General features: G+C 43.8%; 1 protein-coding gene across 3 annotated transcripts in view; it reads left to right on the top strand.

Moving 5' to 3' along the window:
• Ptpro (protein tyrosine phosphatase receptor type O) overlaps positions 1-22,334 on the top strand; it is a 198,680-nt gene that overhangs the window by 166,536 nt on the left and 9,810 nt on the right. For all 3 annotated transcript variants that reach the window (XM_055610517.1, XM_055610509.1, XM_055610527.1), the window contains 7 exons: positions 1,051-1,086; positions 2,476-2,557; positions 11,785-11,875; positions 14,944-15,020; positions 15,770-15,904; positions 16,163-16,285; positions 20,430-20,584. In XM_055610517.1, coding sequence (XP_055466492.1) covers positions 1,051-1,086; positions 2,476-2,557; positions 11,785-11,875; positions 14,944-15,020; positions 15,770-15,904; positions 16,163-16,285; positions 20,430-20,584 — 699 coding nt within the window. The remainder of the gene's footprint in view (positions 1-1,050; positions 1,087-2,475; positions 2,558-11,784; positions 11,876-14,943; positions 15,021-15,769; positions 15,905-16,162; positions 16,286-20,429; positions 20,585-22,334) is intronic.

Raw genomic sequence — 22,334 nt, 5'->3', positions numbered from 1 at the left:
CCCACTAGGGCATCCACCGGCTGTGCTCAGCCTGGAGGGCACAGTGGGGGGAGGGGGGTAACAAGGTGTCTAGCGGGGGGGGGGTAGTAACAAGGACCCAGCACACCATGTGAGAAATGGTCATTCGCCAGGTTCGGGGGAAGGGTGGGGAAGTGCTGCTTCATTGTTTTTAAAGCTTTCCGGACATGGCAGTGTGCAAATAGGTAACTGGGTACAAGCAGGTACTTATATCTATAACTGGTTGTTTTCTATTGACATTCAGTTTTTAAAGCTTGCCTTCGTTAAAATGTGTAAAGACCTGTGATACGGTCAGAGCAATGTTTACTATCGTTTCACTCACACGCATGCCACTTGTACAGATGATAAAATACAGCAGCAAAGTACCTCAGATAACCTCCATCATAGTGCGAGGGGACGCAACTTGATTCTTTCGCCGGCTGATGACAGCAATCACTCTAAATGTAATTAACCAAAGCACACATTCACACTTCTGTGTTTGAGTTTATGGGTTATTAATTAGTTAAGAGGAAACATGTGGCAGATTTGTTTCTTCGTGTTTATTAAAATCATAAGTAAATAGGAGAATTGTGAAAGCCACATACCCACAGCGGTCACACAGTTCACACCACCTGAGAAGAGGACAGGCCAGGTCGTCCATGATTAAGAATGCAGCCGTCCACCTCCCTGGCATTTGTGCTTTATTCCCAGACTCCTGTTTCTTGTCTATAGAAATCAGGAAGTGGACGTTTCCGTTACTAATAAAACATCCTAGTAAAGTAATAGCCAGGATTCAGCAACTGTATTTCCAGAACTAAGTTTTCAGCTACTGGGAAATAGAAAATGCAGGTGTGTTCTTGTGACCTAATAGACTTTCTTAGGATGAATCAGAAATTGTTATCTTTTTACTGATGAAAGACTAATTTAACAAATCATCAACATTTAATAAAAAAAAAATAAAGGGTTGCTTAATGAGAAAAATTAAAGCTCTTTAAAGTGTAATCATATGAATAACTTTTTATCATGATAAGTGCATTTTTTTTCAATTTTCAGGAGTAAAAATGGCTTAAAGAAGAGGAAACTGACTAAGTAAGTTTGTAGGACCGCTTCACTTAGAGAGCTTCGTCATAGTGCCTCTCCAGACTGAGACCTGTGATCATAACAGTGTGACCAAAATAACCTAAGAAGGGGAAGGGTTTATTTCACCTTAAGGGTCACAGCACGTCCTGAGGGAAGTCAGAGCAAGAACTCAAGCAAGAGCCAGATGCAGTTTTAATCCCAGCACTCAGGAGACAAAGGCAGAGGCAGGAGGCTCTCTGAGTTCTAGGTCAACCTCGTCAAAGGCAGTCAGGGATACATAAAGAGACCCCATTTGAAAAACAGAACAAAACATAAAACGAACTTGAAGCAGACAACCTGGATGGACACTCCTTGCTGGCTTGCTGTGCCTCGTGCTTAGCTAACTTTCTTGTGCGGACCAGAATCACCTGCCCAGAGAACTCACAGAACCTAGAGAGTCGCTGGGCTACTCACAGGGGTCTAGGTAACCAGCTTTCAAGACAACTCCCCACACGCATACCCTCAGGCCAGACTGATCTGGATATCCCCTGACCTGATATTCCACTCTCTGTTAACTCAAGGCTGTGCCAAGTTCAGCCACCTAGAACAAAAAGAAGAGGCAGGTGTGTGTTGAAAAGCACAGCACGTGTTGTTTACACACATAGATGGACAGACCACTAGAGATGCTTATCACAGAACCCAAGTCAGGGAAAAACATCAGTCCTCACCATATGAAACCTTATAAAAGATGGACTGTTAGACTTACAGAAAGCTTGCGAGAGGCCATGTGATATGCCAAACATATGCCCTTCTAATATGTACAAAAAGATAAAAAGAAACTGTTCTGGTCATTTTATGTTTTAAAATTCTACATTCATTCCAGAGAAAGGTTATCGCTCTAACTGATGCTAAAATCAATACTTGAATAAGCCATCTCTGAAATCCTTCATGAAAAATAGGAAAGGTAATTAGCTAGCCTGTGCTCCTTACCTTGTGAACTGTTAAGTCATGAGTATGACTGTTAACCACTTGTATGTGTATTTCAACAGACATACCTTCAACACACAAATACACACACATATACATTATGTGAGATTTTATACACACACACACACACACAAGTGTGTAGGTAATGCAATTTGTTTTTTTGCTAAATTAAATTCTCTAGGGCCTAGAGACTTCTGTATCTACAGTTCACCTTTTAATTCTTAGAGTCTAGAAAGTTTAGTGTGTGTGTGTATAAACTTTTTCTAAAATTAGATTGCCAACTGACAACCTTGAAGAACGTAGTAACAGTGAGTGTTCACCCTAGAAAAGTAAGGCAATTTTCTTGCCAAGGAAAGAACACAAGTGTGGTGTTAATCAATATACTGCCTGTTATGTTGATTTTAAAGCACCCTTTCTTTGTGTTTGACAAAGCCCAGTTCAGCTGGACGACTTTGATTCTTACATCAAGGACATGGCCAAGGACTCTGACTATAAATTCTCTCTTCAGTTTGAGGTGAGTGGTGAGGCGTTTTCTCCCTTCTTTGATTGACAGGGTGTGGGAATGGCCAGGTTTACACTGGGCCCATTTCCTTGCTCACTGGGTAAATGAAGCATGTGATTGATACACTGCTAAGAGAGGAAGGCTGGTGACCTCAGGGTGGCCAGATCGAGGGACCTCTACCGTTGGCTACAAGGTGAAAACCCAGAGAGCTCAAATCCAGGAGGAAAAGAACAGAACCGAGTTCAAAGGTAGGTAGATGGGACCAGGAGGCGCCATCTTTGAAAATTTAAGCATTGTCAAGAGCAGGTAGGCTTAAAAGCAAAACGATGCCTGGCATTGAACCTACTTACCTTCCAGGGACTTTGGAGTTTTCAGATGACGTGGATGGTAGACTGCAGAGTCAGGGTGAGTGTCGGGCACCCAACCCTTGTGTCCCCTGGGTGTGTGGCGCCAAGGGCAGGGCTCTCACTAAGCTAGAATTCTAAGCAACAAGGCTGAACACTTCTTCTTCGCGTTTGGAAACCCGGGGAGAGAGAGTTGCTCACGGTTTGTGTAGACAAAGGACATCATCCCTCGAAGCACACCCTGGCTGTGAGACCACGTGCCCGCACGCTCGTGGGCAGAACAGATTGGGTCCTCGCTGTGCTTCACCGTGGCTCACGGCTCACGGAAGCTCACGCGCTTTAGGTGCCACAGCAGCCGCACTGGTCCGTGATGCGGAATAAACCGGAAGATGTGATCCTTTTCAATTTCGTAGTTTTCGCTTTACCAAATTCTCCTTCCCATGGTTTTATCTCATCCAAAGTCTGGGTGTGGACGTTCTTTCAGAGAGTTTAAGGGTGAAAAGAATCTTTAAAAAATGTTTAATTTTTTTTCAGGTAGTAAATTGTGTGTGTGTGTGTGTGTGTGTGTGTGTGTGTGTGTTTATGCTGAAATTATTTTTAAAAACAAGTAGCTGGATGACCATAGTGGTGGAGAGTAAGATGGTGCAGCCAACACCTCCAACCTGAGTAAAAGCAGTTTCTAAATTTCACCAAGATTAGATGCTGCGATTCCTTTTCTGTTACTATGATTAAAAAAAAAAAAATACTCTGACAAAAAGCAAGTTGGGAAGGAAAGGGTTTTTCACACACAGTTGTGAAATGAAAGAGTCCATCCTGGTGGCAAAGGCATGGTAGCAGGAACGTGAAGTTGGCTTGGCAGCCAGGAAACAGAGAGAGAAAGGATGAGGGACCAGGCTGTACAGTCTCCAAGCCCATCGCTGGGGATATCCATCTTCCAGCAAAGCTCGTCTTCCTGACATTCCCTCTTAAACATCACCACCAACTGGGAACCACATGCTCAAACTCACACCCCTCTGGGGGGGGGGGGCATTCTTCATCATACCAGCACAGATTCTGTTGGTGGCACAGCTAAGGGTCATGACCCCTGCTGAGGACACTCAGTTTATGTGATCGATAGTTACACCAGAGTGTAAATATTACTGTGTTGCACAATTATATAGTTGCTTAGAAGTTCAGCGTCATGTTTTTGTTTGAAAAGAAAAGGAATGATTTTATTGCAAAGGAAACACAATTCTTACCAGCTTTCACCTAAGTCAAGAGGGCTTTATTGAAAAGATATTAATGTATCTCATGTGATCAAAGGAAGGGTTGAGTAGCTAAACCTTGGGTGGGTCTCAGGAATGGCTGGAAGCTGGAGCCAGACCCCCTGATAAGGACCCTTCATTTCCTACTTCTGTTCTCCTCTGGTCTTGACTTCGCTATTTTTCACTGCAAGGCAACTTCTTTGTCTTGGTAGAAGACTCAGTCTCCAACATGCCTTCCTCCTCTCCCTTCCCCTCCTTTTCCTTCCTCCTATCCTCTCCTCCTATCTCCTTCCACATAGCATCCTATTGATCATACGTGCTTTGACAATTCACAAGGGAATTTTGTCTAGACAGCCTGAGTCGTGGTGCCCATTCTGAGCACAATGAAAGAAGGAAGAGTTGCAGGAGGGCTGCCAAACAAGCTACCGTGACTAAATTACCCTAAGTGAAGGACAGCCACATTTCTGAACAAAGATGGGGGACTGAGAAAGCCAAACAATAAGCAATTTCTGTGCTAGCTTCAAATTCCATAGAGATACGTAAAGCAGAATTGTACGTCATACATGCTAAATGGTCAATTTATCATGTGGTTGGCTTGACACGTTCAACGTATGAATGAACATTTAATTTAGTTCATAACATTGGTGTTTGTATTTAAGGATTTCTATTTATTTACTTGGCTACTAATAAGTCAATATTTGGGGTCACACTTTTCCGAACCTGACTTTCTCTTACTTAAAAGATAGGTCAGTTGAACGAGATGAGTGGTTCCCCCACTGAGCAAGAGCTCGCCAGTCCCCAAGGAGTGTGGCGGTGTATGGGAGTGGCTTTCATTAGTGCACCCGGTGGAGGCTACAATAGCGGTTAGGAGTTGAATCTTTCTCAAGGCGTGCAGTTAGGAGTTTTCCTCAGCTAGCTGTACTCCCACGGAAACACTGAGCTTCCTGTGGAGCCCGTGCAGCAGGCTTTGTGATCCCAACGGGATGTGTGCACAGAGCCAGCAGGATTGGAGAGAGAGAGAGGTTTGCCCTAACAAGCTAGTTTATGAAGACTAGAAAGTCTAGTCCTCGGGGCAGGCTGAACCACAGAACAGCTGAGGTTGCAGCCCTGAATCTGAAGGCAGGAGGTAGCAGAATTCCATCCTCCACGAGGGAGCTGCCTTCCCTCTTACTTCAATTCATGTACAAACAGTCATCTACTCCAAGTCCACTGACTTCATCACGTTTTACCAACTTCATAGCAAGCTCTAGTTTGCTATGGGGCCAAACAACTGGGCACTGCCGCTTAGCCAAGTGGGCACATAATTGCAGCCATAGTGTGGGGCTTTGAAGGAATGTTTAGGGCTGTTACTGTTAGTAAGCATTTCCACACATCCTTATTCCTAGAGCATTATAAGTTGGCTGTGTAATGTGCTTGCCACCACCCTGGATGCGTGAACATGAGCCAGTGGGAAGCGCTGCGACCAGCATGTCACACGCTTACGCTCTAGGTCTTGGACTGGCGCTTGCTGGGCCCAGATCCCACAATGGTTGCACTTCCTTTATCCCTAACAGCTTCTGGTCAATTCGCAGATCTTCACATTGTCCCACATTGTCCCCGGCTTAGTATGATTTCTTTGCTGTTTTCAGGGATCATTGTCCCCAGTGGCTGCTTTCTGTGGCTACGCCTGAACTTCACATAGCAGATTTGCTAATGTTTTGTATTCGTAATTACTGAAACATAAAAGGAAAAACTGTTTCCAGTTCTAACAGTACCTTGAGAAGGCATTAAGACCTGAATAAGCTGAATCTAGCTAAACTAGTAGCTAGGTGTTTATTTGTTCTGCTCATATAAATGCTTGCACAACTGGAATTCATTTCGATATTGACATTGAAAGATCAAACATGCATGGAGAAATTGCATCATTTGTAATCATTATGCAAATTGAAGATAATGTCTCCATTTACATATATTACCAATACAGCTATAAGTCATACATGAAGCTTTATGAGTTCTACTTCCTATTCACTGAATAAATTCCCTTTTTACTCAGTATCTGATTTGGGAACTGTGGAAAAGGCTGATTACTCTTCTGAGAGAAATACACATCCTTTCTTAAGGAAAGGGGACGGCTTCATTTCAAATGCTTCATTTCTGAGCACTTCAGAGCTTGAGGTGGGGCCAGTTATGAGCCATTTCGTGTACTCCTTGCTTTCCCATGAATTTCTGACATTTGTGATTAACTACAACACGGGTAAAAGCTCCCACACTCTCTGTTCAGAAACCTGGCTCCTAAGATGAACAGAAAACCATGTAACATGCTGCATGTTGAACAAGAGGCGAACGTTTCTTTTCAATAGTTGTGCCATCTCAGCTCGTTCCCTGGAAGAGTACCTGCAGTTGTCATTGGAACTTGTCACTTCAGATATGCCCACCAGGTTTTGGGTGCAAAGATCTAGTCTTGACTTTTCTCTCCTCTTATTCCTTCTCTCCCAGATATTTAATCTGTCTCCAAGAGGCCATCCAAGCAGTGTGGTCTTGGTCCATGTGCTGTCCCTGATGAATTTCATCTTGGCCTCCATGTCCTTGAGAGCTACTGTAGACTTCCCTGGGGTTGATTTCTTTTCCTTCTACCCTTCCGTTACCCACCCATCAAAGTCTAACCATCATCACACTCTTTCCCTGAGGTGTGTGTGTATGTGATGGATTGAATTGCGTCCTCCCACATCTCCTGAGGTGCTAACATCTCCCTTTCACAGGGTGATATGTCAATTACAAGCCAGACAGTAACAGATGGAGATAGTTAAAAAGGTCAAAAGTCAAGAGGTCATACTATGCACAGCTGTAGGTGAATGTCCCATTAGAAGCTAAAGAAAGGCAATGAAAAATTCCCACCACAGCCATCACACAGGGAATGTGGTCCTGCTGATAGCCTGGTTTCAGACTTGTAGATTCCAGAGCTATGAAACAATGTATTTGGTGTTGTTACCATGCTTGTGGCACCCTGTCCCGGCAGCCCCAGGAGGCAGCCACACTAGACTAGAACCTCCCCTCTTTTCGTCTTCCAAGATGGTCACCTAAAGATAACCAATGCTATTGTATTATGCCTATGCTGTAGATAGGACCTCTGTTTTTCCCTCCCCTTTTTTTTCACCCTGTGGACACATGGTCTATTGACCCAGATCACTTGCCTCTAAGGCCCAGTGTGTTCCAAGGCAAACACTAAACACTGTCATTCGGTGACAATGCTGCTAGCTCCAAGAGCAGAACACAGCTGGTGCTTGCTTGAGATGAAGACAGGCTGACTGTGTTCTTCAATCCGTGCTGGAGGCCTAGCCTCATCGATACTGTTTGAAGGGGCCCTGTGGAGATAATTAGGATAGACAGAGTCGTGGAGCTGGGGGTCTAGTGGTGAGATGAGTGTCTTTACGATATGAGAAACTGGTGAGTTAGCCCTCCCTCCTCCCCGGAGCTTCACAGTGATAAGACGTGGGAGTACACAGAGCTGGCAGCTGCTGACAAGCCAAAGATAAACAAGAAAAAATCTACAATGTTGGCGCCTCCGTTTGGGGCTTTTCAGCCCCCATGACTATGAAAAATAATAACATCCTTTGGTTAAGACCACAACTCCGCGGTGTTGAGTTATGGCAGCACACACACATACACATACACATACACATACACATACACATACACACACACAAACACTGTACATGTTTGTGTTTTCTTTCTCTGGATTTAGATGCTTCAACAGTCACTGGCCCAATATGGATTGTCACTGCGATCGGTGACATCAGGGCCCTAGCAAGTCATCACAGTGTTCCTGACTTAAAGCAACTGACTTTTAGTCTCCAAGCTGTCAGATTCAGGAGGTGAAATAAGGAGTCATGAGAACCACTCCCGCTCTGGAGGCTGTAGAGGGCGAATACTTCTGTACCTGCCTCAGTTTCCAGAGGCCCCAAGTGTTCTTTGACTGGCAGCTGCAACAAGCCGGACTCTGTCTCAGCCTTTACATGGCTTCTGATCTGGTAACCAAGACAGTGACTTGTCCCTGCAAGCTTTTAGGAAAGGGTCATATTCACAAGTTCCGATGTGGACACAATGCCTTGGTGAACCCCGTTCTATCCATGGGGATGTCTCCAGTGAGTAAAAACTATGATTGATTATATTAGAAGCAGAACAGGCAAACAGAAATTCAAAAATAATTTATGTGGCTTCAGCCCATCACCCCTACACTTTATCTTAATGAAGATTTAAGCCTCTGGTGTTTCCATATGGTTGCAGAGAAAATAACCGCAGAGTTACTGAACGGAAAACTTGTTTGATTTTCCACTCGGTGACAAGCTAAATTACAAAGCCCACAAAGCTGCCTGAGTGCACACGCAGCTCCGGCTCCTCCGCTGCCATTCAACTTGGCTAATTTACATTTATGGAGTTCCGCCAATTAAGCAGCCCTTACCAACTTCGGGCACTTTCAACCCGGAAGGCAACAGTGGATTACAGGTCTCTCAGAGAGTGAGTTTCCACATTCACTGCCAGCTCTTCGGCTCCAGCCTGCTTCTAAGGTTTTTTTTTTTGAACCTGAGGCCTTTTCCAGCGGCTTTTTAGTCTATGCCCAAACAGAGGGCAGGAAGCTGAAGAGAGTTGTGACTCTATCCACACAATGGCAAAGAAAGGAGTCATTACAGAGCCAAGCCAACCAAAAACAAACAACCACACCAGCACCAAATGCTTCACAATTGCTGTTCATAAGGCAGCATTTGCATTTATTGAGTTTAACCATTCTAGTTGATAGCACTACAAGCCAGAAAAAGAACGGAGAAATTAATAGATTTGTTTGAGGATAATTAAGCTTATGTTGAGGGGATTTGAGCCGATTTCAAAAGACCTACAGTTTATAAGTACATGCAGAACTAAGAGAGGTATTTTGACAAATGAGTTGTTTTTTTTTTTTTTTGACAAATTAACCTTTATGGTTTTTTCTAAAGAAAGCCCACTTATAAAATATTTACGTCAATAGAAGAAATAAAAACATCATTTCAATAAGTTTGTGTTTGCTCTAATTAGCCTTAAAAATAATGCTAATTTAAGTTGTTTTCCAAAACTAGAGGGTTTTTTTCATGTCTCACCAGAGTAATATAGTAAGTCACAGGAGAGCGTTGATGAGAAACTTACACAATTACAACTGCAACTTTCCGCTTTAAGTGAGCTGGTACAAAGGTGTTATCTTAAATGAGGGGGAAAAATGTAAATTTGTGCTGAGACACCAACCTGCCGGTTTATCTTTATGATTGTCTACCACACACTCCAAATCGTGTAAGATTCTTCATCTTGAGAAGCCAAACATGGCGAAGCATCAACAAGAGAGAAAAACCTGGACCGCTGAGGTTGTTTCATCCATGTTGATGGTAATTGTGCATGCCAGGACCAGTTGATGGCGAAGACCTCCAGCATGAAGGAGATCCACAACCAAAAGCTTGATTCCCGAAGCACGTGCTTTGTGAAGAATGCTTGAATCAAGACGCAAAAAAAAAAAATGTGAGGACTTCTCTGCTTAATTGCCTGGAATATCGTCAAAGGTTTCTTCCCTTAAAAATCTATCCGAGATCCCAAAATTCCTCTCTACAAGTGATCTTCCAGCTTTGGCCTCCTTAAAGGAACAACTGAGAAAAGAGTTGGCGCCTGAGACGCGTGTGCTTTGCTGCACCCTTTGGGGCTAGGGAGAGATTACGTGGTTAAAGTGCCAGCACTTCAGGTTTCAGATCAAGAGCAGGGACAGTGGCCTTGCAAGAATGGTGACCTGTGATTACAGCACTCAGGAGGCAGACACAAGGGGCTTCAGGGGGAAACTGGCAAGCTACCCTAGCCAATTGGCTCTGTAGGAGACCCGGACTCAGCAAATGAAGTGAGGAGCCATTTCGGGAGGCCACCCATGTCCTCAGCCTCCCTGCCCAGGCACACCCACATACATGCCAACACACAAATACACAGGCATGCACACCTCACAAATACACATGCAAAAATGCTGAGCACTCCTAAGTGTAAGCAAAATGTATGGCAACCCATTTCTCAGCTGCCTCAAGAAGTTTATAAATGATGCACACTACATGAGTAAAGCCAAATACTGAGGGTCTCCAGGGCACACACACTCACAGGGCATTCAGTTATATGGACACACACATACACAATTAAAACAATAACAATAGGAACCAGCATTCTTCCATGGACTGTGTGATCTGAACAGGTAGGCCAAGTAAACCCTTTTCTCCTCAAGTTGCTTTGGATATGAAAACATCAATACAGATTATTTTGAAATCGGTTGGTCATTCTAAGAAAGAACTGTCATAAAATAATTCCAAGATGTTCAAATTTGTATATTTCCTCTATGAAATGATATTCTTAGTGTTTGTTTTTAAGTATAAAATAGCAGATACAATATAATTAGCCGAGACCACTTAAACAATTGGAATAAATTACATTTGTGACTCTAAACTAAATTTTCAAAACTTGACCAAATGGAATTTTTGTTTGTTTGTTTGTTTGTTTACATCTTCTTAGAGTCTGTTAAACAAGTCTTAAAACTTCAAAAGGAAAATGCATCTCAAAAATGTTTCAGGATATGGCTAGATGAGCTGATTTAGTCCTACACAGTGCAAACCCAGAAACTGCCGTAGCAGTAGCAGAGGGAAGCTAGGTGAGCTGGAACTATGCAAGCTCCTTATTTCTTATAAGACACGGGGATAAACGGCTGAAACGCCTCTTCAAATCACTTACTCGTTAAAAGGCCTTAGCTGCCTGCTTATATGAAAAATATCAGTGCATCTTGCAGTAAAGGATGGACAGGACAACTAAGAGGTCAGCAGATGTCCAGTGTGCTAGATGTCCAGATGCCCTAGATGTCCATTCTAGGGCTTGCCTCAACACTACCGATTCATCTTTCTTCTTCAGGGTCCATCTCCAGATATTCAGAAACTGTTACAGCGTGGACACTGCTTCCTGCTGTTTTTCCCACCTTCTCCCTTTTACTGCTTCTTTCAGGCTTGGTGTCTAAGAGAAAAAAGATACCTGCATTTCCCCATAGTAGAGGAAAAGTTTATGTGAATGACTTATTGTGAGCTGTTGTCCTTAGCTTATGCCTGGAAAGTGTTTCCGTTCCCAAGCCCCCACACCACATCTTCCACAAAAGTCTCGCTTCTCTGAATGATCTGTGAGACGCTCAGGCTGTTTAGATCACATATTGGACAGCGCTCCACTGCAGCCATGCTAGCAAACAACCTTAAAATCTGAGGGTCTGCAAGGCCTTGTTTTTCACACTCACAGTTATGTGGTTTCACCCGAGGGTCCGAAGACGGTTGTCTCCTCATCCTGGCTTTGGCAGCTTTCCTGGCCATGAACTCTTTCTGGCTAGTGGTAGAGGACAGGAGAAGAGAGCAAACTAACCGAATCGTAGTGAACTTCCGATTTCACCTGAGTTCCACCCCAAGCCACTGACTAGAGCGAGCTGACAAGGATGGAGCAGACAAGTACATTTTGCCCTTAAAGGGAACTGCTGCATCATCAGCTAACCAAGGGCACGTTGAGGTTTATCCATGAACAGAGCTCAAGGTGAGCTGTAAGCCGTCCAATCCCCACTGTGTACAGAAACCTCAAGCCTCCTCTCTCTTATCTGCAGGAGCTGAAGTTGATTGGGCTGGATATTCCGCACTTTGCTGCAGATCTCCCTCTGAACCGGTGTAAAAACCGTTACACAAACATCCTGCCATGTGAGTTGGTCAACACTCCTGACCCCAACCCTGTCTTTTCAAGGTCAAAGCTTTGCTACTGCAGCTTAATCAGTTTCACTCTTTCCCAGGGATTCAGGTGTGGCATGAATTGCAGGGCCATGGCTGAGGCTTCCTGGACCTGGCTAGTGCATTGATCTTACCCTGTGGAGGGAGATTTCATTACCCTGCTTTCACATAAATTGCATCTGGGCAGAAGGGACTAAGCATTGACCCTTGGGGGACGAGAGGAGCTTACCCGACTGGAATCAAATAATCTGTGCTCTTGTGAAATGTTTTCTGTGAATTCACTGAGAGTGAAGGGGGCTAAGGCAGAGTGCACCATGTGGACTAACGCCTTCCCCTCACACCTGGAGAGTTAAGCTCATGCTTAGCCCTCTGCAATAAAAAGCAGCATTCAAGAGAGAGATAATAAAAAGTGTGCATGGGACTGTCATAGTGACTGCAATATAGACTGATTTTTCCACCTCTGTTACCCTCAGGGCAGGCTTGAAAAAACAGAAGGAGGGAAAGCAAAGATTCCACAAAGACATCACTACTCTCCATGTGGTTTCTTGGTAAAATCAGGTAGAATTGTAGTAATAACAGTTCACACCTATAAGGGGTCGAAATTCACTTTTTTTCTGATTAAAAATCCCCCCTAAACAGCCTTTCTCTAATCGACACATTCACTAAAATTTAGTTAAGTTAGGAGTCAACAAAATATGTCCACTTTAAAGACAATACTTTTCAGTAGTTTAGACATGTTTTTATTTTAATTTTTTTCTTACAATATATTTTGATCATATTCTTTGCCTACAGCTTCCTTACCTCCCCACCTACCAGACTTCACATCCCCTCTTTCTCAAAAGCAAATAAAAAGTAATAAATAAAAATCAAAATAAACAAAAATCAACAAAGCAGGCAAAGGGGGAAAGTGGAAAGTAACAGGGAGAATATGATCACAATATATCATATAGTTGAAAGCAATTTTCTTCATTTTTTTTAAATTAAAATACAATTACAGCCAGACATGGTGGCACACGCCTTTAATCCCAGCACTCAGGGAGGTAGAAGCAAGCAGATCACTGTGAGTGCGAGGCCAGCCTGGTCTACAAAGGGAGTCAAAGACAGCCAAGGCTACACAGAGAAACTCTGTCTCAAAAAACTAAGTACTGCTACTACTAATAACAAATATAATTACCTTTGCCTTTCCCCCTCTCCTCCCTCCAACTTTTCCCAACTGACCCCTCACTCCCTCTCAAATTCATGGCCTCTTTTATTATTGTTGTTGTTGTTACATGTTTAAATAGAGAAACACAACCTGCTCGGTTTCTTTAGTGTTGCTTGTATGCACATGACTTCAGGCCTGAGCACTCGGAATTGCATTAACAGTTAGGGAGCTCATCCCTGGGGAAGACCAATCCTCCCTTTTTCAGCAGCCATGAGCAGCCCATCATTCTTTGTCTTCTGGGAGAATCTATGAGGCTCTCCCTTCTATGAGAGCACGTCCATCTGTGTTGTCCTCTTTCCTGTCTTCTTTAGACAGTTACATTCCTATGGTAGCTTGAATAAAGTTTCCCTCTCGTTTTGAGGAGACACCAGCGGACTTCCTGTTCCTCTGGCTCTTACAATCTTCCTGTCCCTTCTTCCACAATGTTTCTTGCAATAGGCGCAGGAGTTATATTGTAGATGTGTCCGCTGGGGCTCCAGCTGTAGATTTCTGGCTGCTGCAAAGGGAAGCTTCTTTGATGGATTGTAGGAACTACACTCATCTGCGATGCAAGTGCAGATATTTAGAGTACAGTTAGGGATTAGTCTGCTCTAGTAATGGTTCGCTGAGGTTCATAGCCGCACCATCATTGAGTAGTACCAGATCCTGGATATGAGTGAATATGGATACCTAAATAAGACATGAAAGAGGACAACACAGATGGACGTGCTCTCATAGAAGGGAGAGCCTCAGAGATTCTCCCAGCAGACAAAGAACGATGGGCTGCTCATGGCTGCTGAAAAAGGGAGGATTGGTCTTCCCCAGGGATGAGCTCCCTAAATGTTAATGCAATTCCGAGTGCTCAGGCCTGAAGTCATGTACATACAAGCAACACTAAAGAAACCGAGCAGGTTGTGTTTATATGTTTATATATGTCACAATGTATATAGTAGTCAAAGAAAAAGAGGCCATGGATTTGAGAGGGAGTCCAGTTGACCCCTTGGTACTGTCAAGAAGAGACTTTCTTTATGAAACTCAACAACACATAGAAAATTCTGAAAAGAAGTTAACAATATAATTCAGAATAAAGTAAAGGAAAAGAATAGGAAAAAAATTACCACGATTAGGAAGCTGAAATCAAAGAGTTCAGCAATGATACCGTAAGACACAACAGAGGAAAACAGGAATTGGGGGTGGGGATGCACAGGTTGAGAGGACAACACTTTAGTTTTGTAGAGGTGAACACGACTAGGGGGTCTAAACACACTGTGAGGATTACAGCTAATGACATTGTGATACACTGGGAGTTTTAGAACAGAGTGGGCTCTACACACTTTTATCAAGTAACAGTGTGAGATGGCAGACATGCGTGTTTGCCTAACTCTAGTAGTCATTTCTTAATACACACACAGCTGAGCACACACACACACACACATACACACACACACACACACACGACATTAAATTCCACATCCAGCAACAAAAATTAAACTAATAGGTATAATAATAATTTCAAAGGGCCCATGCTTCTTTCATTCTCTGCGTAAGGTAATGGACTCTGAAAGTCCCTGGGAGATGGGAATTATAAATTTACGCTACATACTATATCTTTCCATATGGTCACAAAGATAGTTCAGTTCCTGCCTGAAGCACCTGCAGATGATTCTTCCAGAGGTGGAAGAGCCGAGGAACAGTGGCTGCAAAACAGTCATGTTTTATCTAAAGAAGAAACGTAGATTACTGTAGACTACCACCTTCCTCAGCCTTTGGTTTAATATGGTATTTGATAGAGACTGTCAGGATAATTTTTCCTCTCATTCTGATTTTTCAATCTGTCTTTTTTCCTTGTTCTTCACAGATGACTTCAGCCGAGTGAGACTGGTCTCCATGAATGAAGAAGAAGGGGCAGACTACATTAACGCCAACTATATTCCTGTAAGTAGAAATACTAATAAAGCAGGCATCCAAAGCTCCAAACCGCTCAGGTCAGGCAGTGGAAGACCACAAGGGCGGTGTGGGTGTGTGAGATGGAGAAGTGGCAGCTACCGCCACCCAACAACTGAGCCCCAGGAGCAGTGAGCGCTTTCTGTTGTTCCTATTCAGAATATGGGACCCAGCAGTTCTCCACCTTCCTAACGCTGCAACCCTTTAATACGGTTCCTCAAGTTGTGGGGCCCCTCAACTATGAAATTATTTCATTGCTACTTCATAATGCTAACTTTGCCACTGTTAGAAATCGTAATGTAAGTGTGTGATACACAGAATATGTGATATGCAACCCCTGTGAGAGGGTCAGGGGGTCACGACCCATAGGTTGAGAAGCGTCGAACCACAGCGGGGAAAGGCCCACAGGAAGGTCACGACCCACAAGCACCTCTCCTTTGTGTTTAGCGGCCAGATCCAAAGGGCTACAGCTGAGCACCTGTGAATTTAAAGCAGCGGTAAAGATTGTGGTCGTCATAAAAAGGTGTGGGCGTAATTTGATAGGCTTCTGAAACTCGGAGCTTAAAATCACAGCAGACAGCGTAATGGCTCTGATTACCCCTTTCGTGACAAGGGGAAAGGAAGTGTTATATAGATGTGTGATCCTTTGCCAGCTTTGTCATCAGCAGCATGTCAGTTGCCCTCACATTGACCAACAGCGGGCGGCTGGTGAAGTGTTAACTGTGTCACGCATCTTCCAGGGATACAACTCACCCCAGGAGTACATCGCCACCCAGGGGCCACTGCCGGAAACCAGGAACGATTTCTGGAAGATGGTCCTGCAGCAGAAGTCTCCTATCATTGTCATGCTCACGCAATGCAACGAGAAAAGGAGGGTGTGTATCTATGTGGCTGTGGAGGCCGCGCCTGCCCCTTTCACAGCCCTGGATGTGTGTCCACTGTCAGAGGAGCGACCAGACTTGTTTAGTTTCCACCCTCTCCTCAGGGCTGCTTGTTTCTTCTGAAATGAGGATCGTTGCTGCCCCTCAGTGAGCACAGACTCTGTTTCTTCCCTGGAGTCTTTTGTTTGTTTGTTTGTTTGTTTGTCTGTCTGTCTGTTTGTTTGTTTTTAAACCCTGTTGTTTTTGCCTCAGGTAAAATGTGACCATTACTGGCCATTCACAGAAGAACCCATTGCGTATGGAGACATCACTGTGGAGATGATCTCTGAGGAAGAACGGGACGACTGGGCCAGCAGACGCTTCCGGATCACTTACGTAAGTTTCAAACAGATTGAGGAAGGGTAGAGCTTCTAGCCCTACGTCTTATCAATCACACACACACACACACACACACACACACACACACACACACGCCAGGAGATCATGAGCTATTCAGGCTCTGCCATGCTCCTTTATGCAAGAGATGAAAAGATCTGACTTTTAGTATAGTTTCCCCTATTTTTGTCAAGGGTAGTTTGGAGGCACTGTTGTCTTCAAAGGCCAGAGGCAATGAAAGAGAAGGCTACATTGATGCATCTCAAACCTGTTCAGGGCTGCCAATCACAACCAGAGAGAGAGGTGTTCTCATCACTAGAATTAATCCGATAAGAGTGACAGCAAGAGGTGGGAGACCTGGGTACATTTCAAATCAAATGTTGGAACCGAGATGTCCTCGTTAAAATTTTGTTCTGAGTGTCAGTGTCTAGATCTCCTTAATCATGGTTCTTCAAGTTATGTACAGTTCCAGAAAGATCTGTTTTCCTTGCCTTGCTTCCATTTCTGTGGACCAGTCTTCAAGCATGGCTGATCATGTCCGCGCTAAGCTAAGCTCCAGTGCTCACTTCAGTCAGCTGGTCCTCCAATTTGCTGTTTATATATAAACATCCCATATGATACAGTTTCTACCAGCCTAGTCCCCTTAGAATGGCTATCTATTAAGGACAAAACTGGAAGGCCCTCTTGCCTTGCTCTTTCTTGCATAGAAACAGCCCCTGATTCTGAGCCAAAGAGGGAATCCTGGCTTCTGTGGAACAGCCAACTTCACCCACTCCGTTTTGTAAAGTCCCCATCAGCCAAGAGTGCTTTCTCTGCTTTCAAATATTGGAAGAAATGGAGATGTAGCCAAACAGCCTAGCGGCTGGAAGGCACATGCAAATCCCCGAGTTCCTTCTTCACGAAAATGAACTGTAAGGACTGTGAAAAAGTTAGATGATATTTCATAACACATTGGTCATCATAGACATGGTGGCGCGTACCAATCGTCTAGCACTTAGGAGGCTGAGGCAGGAGAATCGGCAGTATGAGGTTAGCCTTGATTATACAATGACATCCAGATCTCCAAGAAAAAAAAATTAAAGCTTCTTTCACATGAACTATTATATATCGATTATGTGAAATTCAAATTATAGTGTTCCTAGTTTTTTGTTGGATCACATTTACTCACGATGTAATGTCTATGACCCCATGGAATGTGCATGGCTACAATACTGAGAAACTCTAAAACACCTATCTCCCTTTCTAGAAAATGTGTGCTGAGTCATCATGTAAACGGAGATCACCCATCACGATAACAACTAAGCCCTCGGTTAACTACCCACTTACTGGTACTTACAAGAAATAAATCTGTTCTTAACTACTAACTGTGAACAGCAGCTTCCCCTGAGGTGCACACTCCCAGAGAGTGTGTGAGAGGCTGTCACAGCTCTTCCACCCTGTTGACCGCCCAGCTCTTCCTGGTTCCCCACGCGGGCTCCTCCAATGCAGCATCACTCCTTTATCAGGCTGTCCCTTCTTGGAGACTTTGAGCTCCTTCCTGCCTGCCCCACATGGTGCTCCGTCGAAGCACGCTGCCAGTATAGCTTTCTTCCTTCATCTCTTCCCCCCATCGGTTACTGCCAGTTTCACCAGCAAGTGCTCTGACCCCTGGAATGAACGGATCTGAGGATGAGCTATTTCAAAACTAATAAAGCACTATACAAGACTTTCTACCAGAGGTGATATTTCACAGTCTTCATTCCATTTAAACCGAGTTTGCTTACTGTGCTGTTTGAGCAAGAAAGCCAATGCAAATTACTAAAGAATAGAGAACAAATCTTCCCGAGGTTTGAATCTGGGAGCAAGAAAAAAAAAACTGTACAAACTGTTCTCAAGCCTACTCTCTCTAGAGGAAAGATTTACATAGCCCATCATGTGATCAATACTATGCTTCTTGTCCTTGGTCTTAAATGATGGCCCATTTTTCAAAGACAAACATGTGAAGAGTTTCAACAGCAGAAATAAAGCAGTAAACAACAGTTTGCCTATCAGGCAGTTCAGAGCTTACAAGCATCTGGTGCCCTCATTTGGCTGTGAGCCTTCAGAGTCTAAACTGGTCAAACAACATTGATCTGTACTAAGCAATATTTTCCCCTCAAGTTTTTGTCTATACCCATCCTTCTTTCTTTGTTCCATATTGACATGTGTAAGGCTCTCAAGTGTCTTCCCAACAAGATGTAAACACATAAATCAGAGTAAAAGAATTTAGGGTCACCGAGTCAGATCCAACAGGGGGGCTTTCTCATTGAAACAAGGAAAAAGACTGCAACACCACCCTGCCACTGCCCAGCACTTGGTGAATAGTTGAATGAATATCAACAAGTTATTTATTCCTGTGGCCTCTGAGCCTTGCTATCCACTGGAAAGCCTGTTGCCAGTTCCATGGCGCTGCCTCGGAGCTGTGAGAGAGCAGTGACAGACAGTCTAGTCGCTTTCCTCATTTTACAGCCGCTCGGACTTTTTAGCTGACTGCATCTTCAGATTGGCTGCAGTGGAACATGAAGGAGGGGACAATATCATGCTCAGCATGTGAACAGAGCTGGCATGTTTCGTGAGCCTTTCTAGAGAAGCCAAGCTATCTGGTGACTAACTTTGAACACCCATGGTGCTGAATACTTGTCCTTCTGCACGGTTTATTAGGGATGGGTTACTTCACTGACATCTTCCTTGAGGATAGCAGTAAGGAGAACCAGAGTCTTCACAGCCTGTGTGCTGTGTGCCCGAAACAAGAGCCTCTGGATATCTCATTCTGCATATAATCTTAGGTGCCAAAGGGGCAGTGGTTATAGGTGAAGTGATGGCATTGTTGTCTCTAGAAATCTTACTATATATCTGCACGTATTATTTATAATAAAGTCTACTTATATAGATGCAAATTCTGCTTAAGACTGCTCGGATTTGCTCTTTGTAATTCATTACTTTTTGCTACCTGAATATAAACTTGAGCTCCAAACTTTCCAATGTTTTGCTAGAATGTTCTATTCACCAAGTGGATTGTAGGGTTTTTGTGAGTTTGAAGGGTGATGGTTGAACCAGATACTTGAGGCAAGCCTGATTTGGGAACCAGCCTCATAGTTATTAACAAGAGAACAAATCTTTCTTCTAACTTATTGGAGACTAAATGAAGTTGATCGCGAAGGATCCCTGTTTTGATGGCTGTTTATATGGCTTAAAGATAAACTTGGTGCATGGGCCAATGGGAATAGGCTTAACATACAGACTGGCTTGCCAGAGGTCCCTAGAACAAAGCAGATAAATGAGTGAGCAGATGGGAGTGGTGGTAATGGTTACACAGTCCAGTACTCACGTCATGTGCTTGGTGAACCCAGGACTGACACCAGGGACCCTTCTTAAATACAAGACGTCGGAAACCCAGTGAGTCTGTCTTGCATCAGGTTTCCTAGTATCAGAACTCAGAGGAGGGTTTCTCAGAAGAAACGCCTTTTGTTTCTGAAGAGTATAGTCTTGGTAAATATGCAAGGGGTCAAAGAAGGTGCCATATACAGCTGTGAGCCCAGCTAGAGTCGGACTTCAGTCAGAACCCCTGAGAGTGCTGGGGCATGAATGGCCTTGTGGTGCTGGCCCAGTCTGAGCAGAGATGACTTTCACATGATAACAACAGTTATCGGGCTCTTTTGGCACATGAAAGTGACCTCTCGAGTATTTTCCAGGAAGGTTCATAGTTTAGAGGATGTCTCTGGATGAGGAGCCAGTAGTTCTACTAGCAGGGAAAGTGATACCCTGGGCTGGCAGAGAGCTCTAAGTAGGACACCAACAGTAGCATCCAAAAATGCACTGGCCAGGGCAGAGGCAGCTTCTATATGGCAGAACCCGGATGTCAAGCAAGGAGTCTGAATAAGCTCTGATTCTCTGCTACTAGCTAATAGATACGGGTTAACCTATGGGTCCACCTTTTGAGGCCTTATACAATCACAAATTAACCTTTCTTTTCAGGGCCTGATTAGTGCCTGGCAGGTGCTCAGAGATGGAAAGGGGAAGGTGATGATAAGGAGTAGAATGTATTACCACCGTGCTCTTCAGTGGTACCTCGGGTCAGGCTAAGTGCAGATGAGGTGACGCAGTCTTTGGCACTTCTCCCCTACAGGCCGATGAGGCACAGGACGTGATGCACTTTAACTACACAGCCTGGCCCGATCACGGAGTGCCTCCAGCAAATGCTGCTGAGAGCATCCTGCAGTTTGTACACATGGTCCGACAGCAAGCCACCAAGAGCAAAGGGCCCATGATCATCCACTGCAGGTAATCTCATCTGCCATTTTCTGTTTGTTACCTGTCTCACCGCTGTGACAAAAATATCTGACAATTGCTACTTAAGAAAGCTGGCTCCGTGCAAACGGATTAGTCTGCCTTGGTGGCACGCCACGGTGCTTGGGCTTAAGGCAGACACATCATGAAGCAGAGAGAGATGAATGCTGGTGATGGCCAACATGCTCTTTATTCAAGCAAAGGCCACAGCCCACAGAGTGGTGCTGCCTGCCTTCAGGTCGGGCCTTCCCACCTCAGTCAGCCTCGCTAGAAACTCCCTCACGGCCATGCCAGGAGTTTGGCTCCTAGGCAAATCCACATCTGTTGACAATATTAACCATCACAAACAGAATGGTTTTTTTTTTTTTTTCATAAAAACCTTGATCAGATTTAATTATAAATTATGAATTTTAAAGTCTGTACTTAATTGATGGTTTGCTGTATACTCTGCTTATCACAATTATCTCATAACTATACTCTGTAGAATACATTTTCTAATTTGCTCTTTTTTAGAGACAGAATCTTACTTTGCAGCCCAGTCTGGGCTTGAACATAACTGTTTAGCCCAGGCTAGCCTTAAACTTGCAGTGATTCTCCTGCCTCAACTTTTGAGTACTGGGATTATGGGCATGTGCCACCATGTTCATCTTAAAATAGATGTTATTACCACAATTTTGAAAGCAAAAGAAAATGAGGACAGAGATATGCAATGATATGCCAAAGTTTATTCAACTAGAATGTAGAGAAATGAAGATTTAAATCTAGATATATGGGTCTCCAAAGACCAAGTACCATGTGAGAGCATCATCAAAACCCAGACTGGATATAGCATGATAAATACAAGGTCGAATTCTGCAAAGCTTCTCACGGCTTCAAACAGTCTAAGTAAACTTAAGAGAAAGCAGAAGGAAAGAAAACACAGAAGTACCTGGTATGTTAGATAAATGTGGTAGCACTTCAAAATTGCTTCTGGAACTACAGAACCTAAAGTAAAGTGGAACAAATGGCTCATAACATTATTTCAAATCACAGTTCCTAGCAATTCCTAAGGCGAAGTGTGACTTCCGGAGTAAACCCTGCCTTCCTACAAGTGAGCACAAAATTCAGCCCAGTGACAAAATGTTGCAAATTTGTTGTGCAGACTCAAAACTTTTGGGTGGGTGCATATCAGAAGCAGAAGAGGAGCAATGGATGCTAGGGGATGCAGCAGCCACTATTCCATCATGAGCAAATACATCTCTGATAGGGGATCCAGCGCCTTGTCTTTGTGAGCTATAATGTTGGTGTGTGTGTGTGTGTGTGTGTGTGTGTGTGTGTGTGTGTGTGGTCAGGACCAGCAGTGCTTGTGAGCTGTTGCTGTTGAGGTTGTCGGCCATTGTCACCCACCTTCGACTTTTGCCACTTCAAAGGGTGTTGCTGAAAATGAGATGATTCTCAAAATAGTTCTCTGAAATAAAGCTGCTTGCAACTGTGAGGTCAAACTCATACACTTCTTTCACAGCTGCCAGCAGGTGCCATTCGGAATGTGGCTTTACAAGTGCCCACTTAGTGCCCAATCATTTTATCTGAGAAGCCCCGGGACAGAAGGCTTATCTAATAGAAAAAGCAAAATAGAAATAGAAAATAGAAAAAGATGGGCTCTGAACTGACGGCTTTTACTTTGGGTTGTTGTTTTTTTTGTTTGTTTGTTCTTTCGTTTCTTCTTCTTCTTCTTCTTCTTCTTCTTCTTCTTCTTCTTCTTCTT

This window comes from Psammomys obesus, unplaced genomic scaffold, assembly GCF_907164565.1.
Source record: "Psammomys obesus unplaced genomic scaffold, mPsaObe1.curated_primary_1811, whole genome shotgun sequence".
Lineage (NCBI taxonomy): Eukaryota > Metazoa > Chordata > Mammalia > Rodentia > Muridae > Psammomys > Psammomys obesus.
The sequence above is the reverse complement of the archived record's forward strand: the minus strand, read 5'-3'. Positions and strand labels throughout refer to the sequence as shown.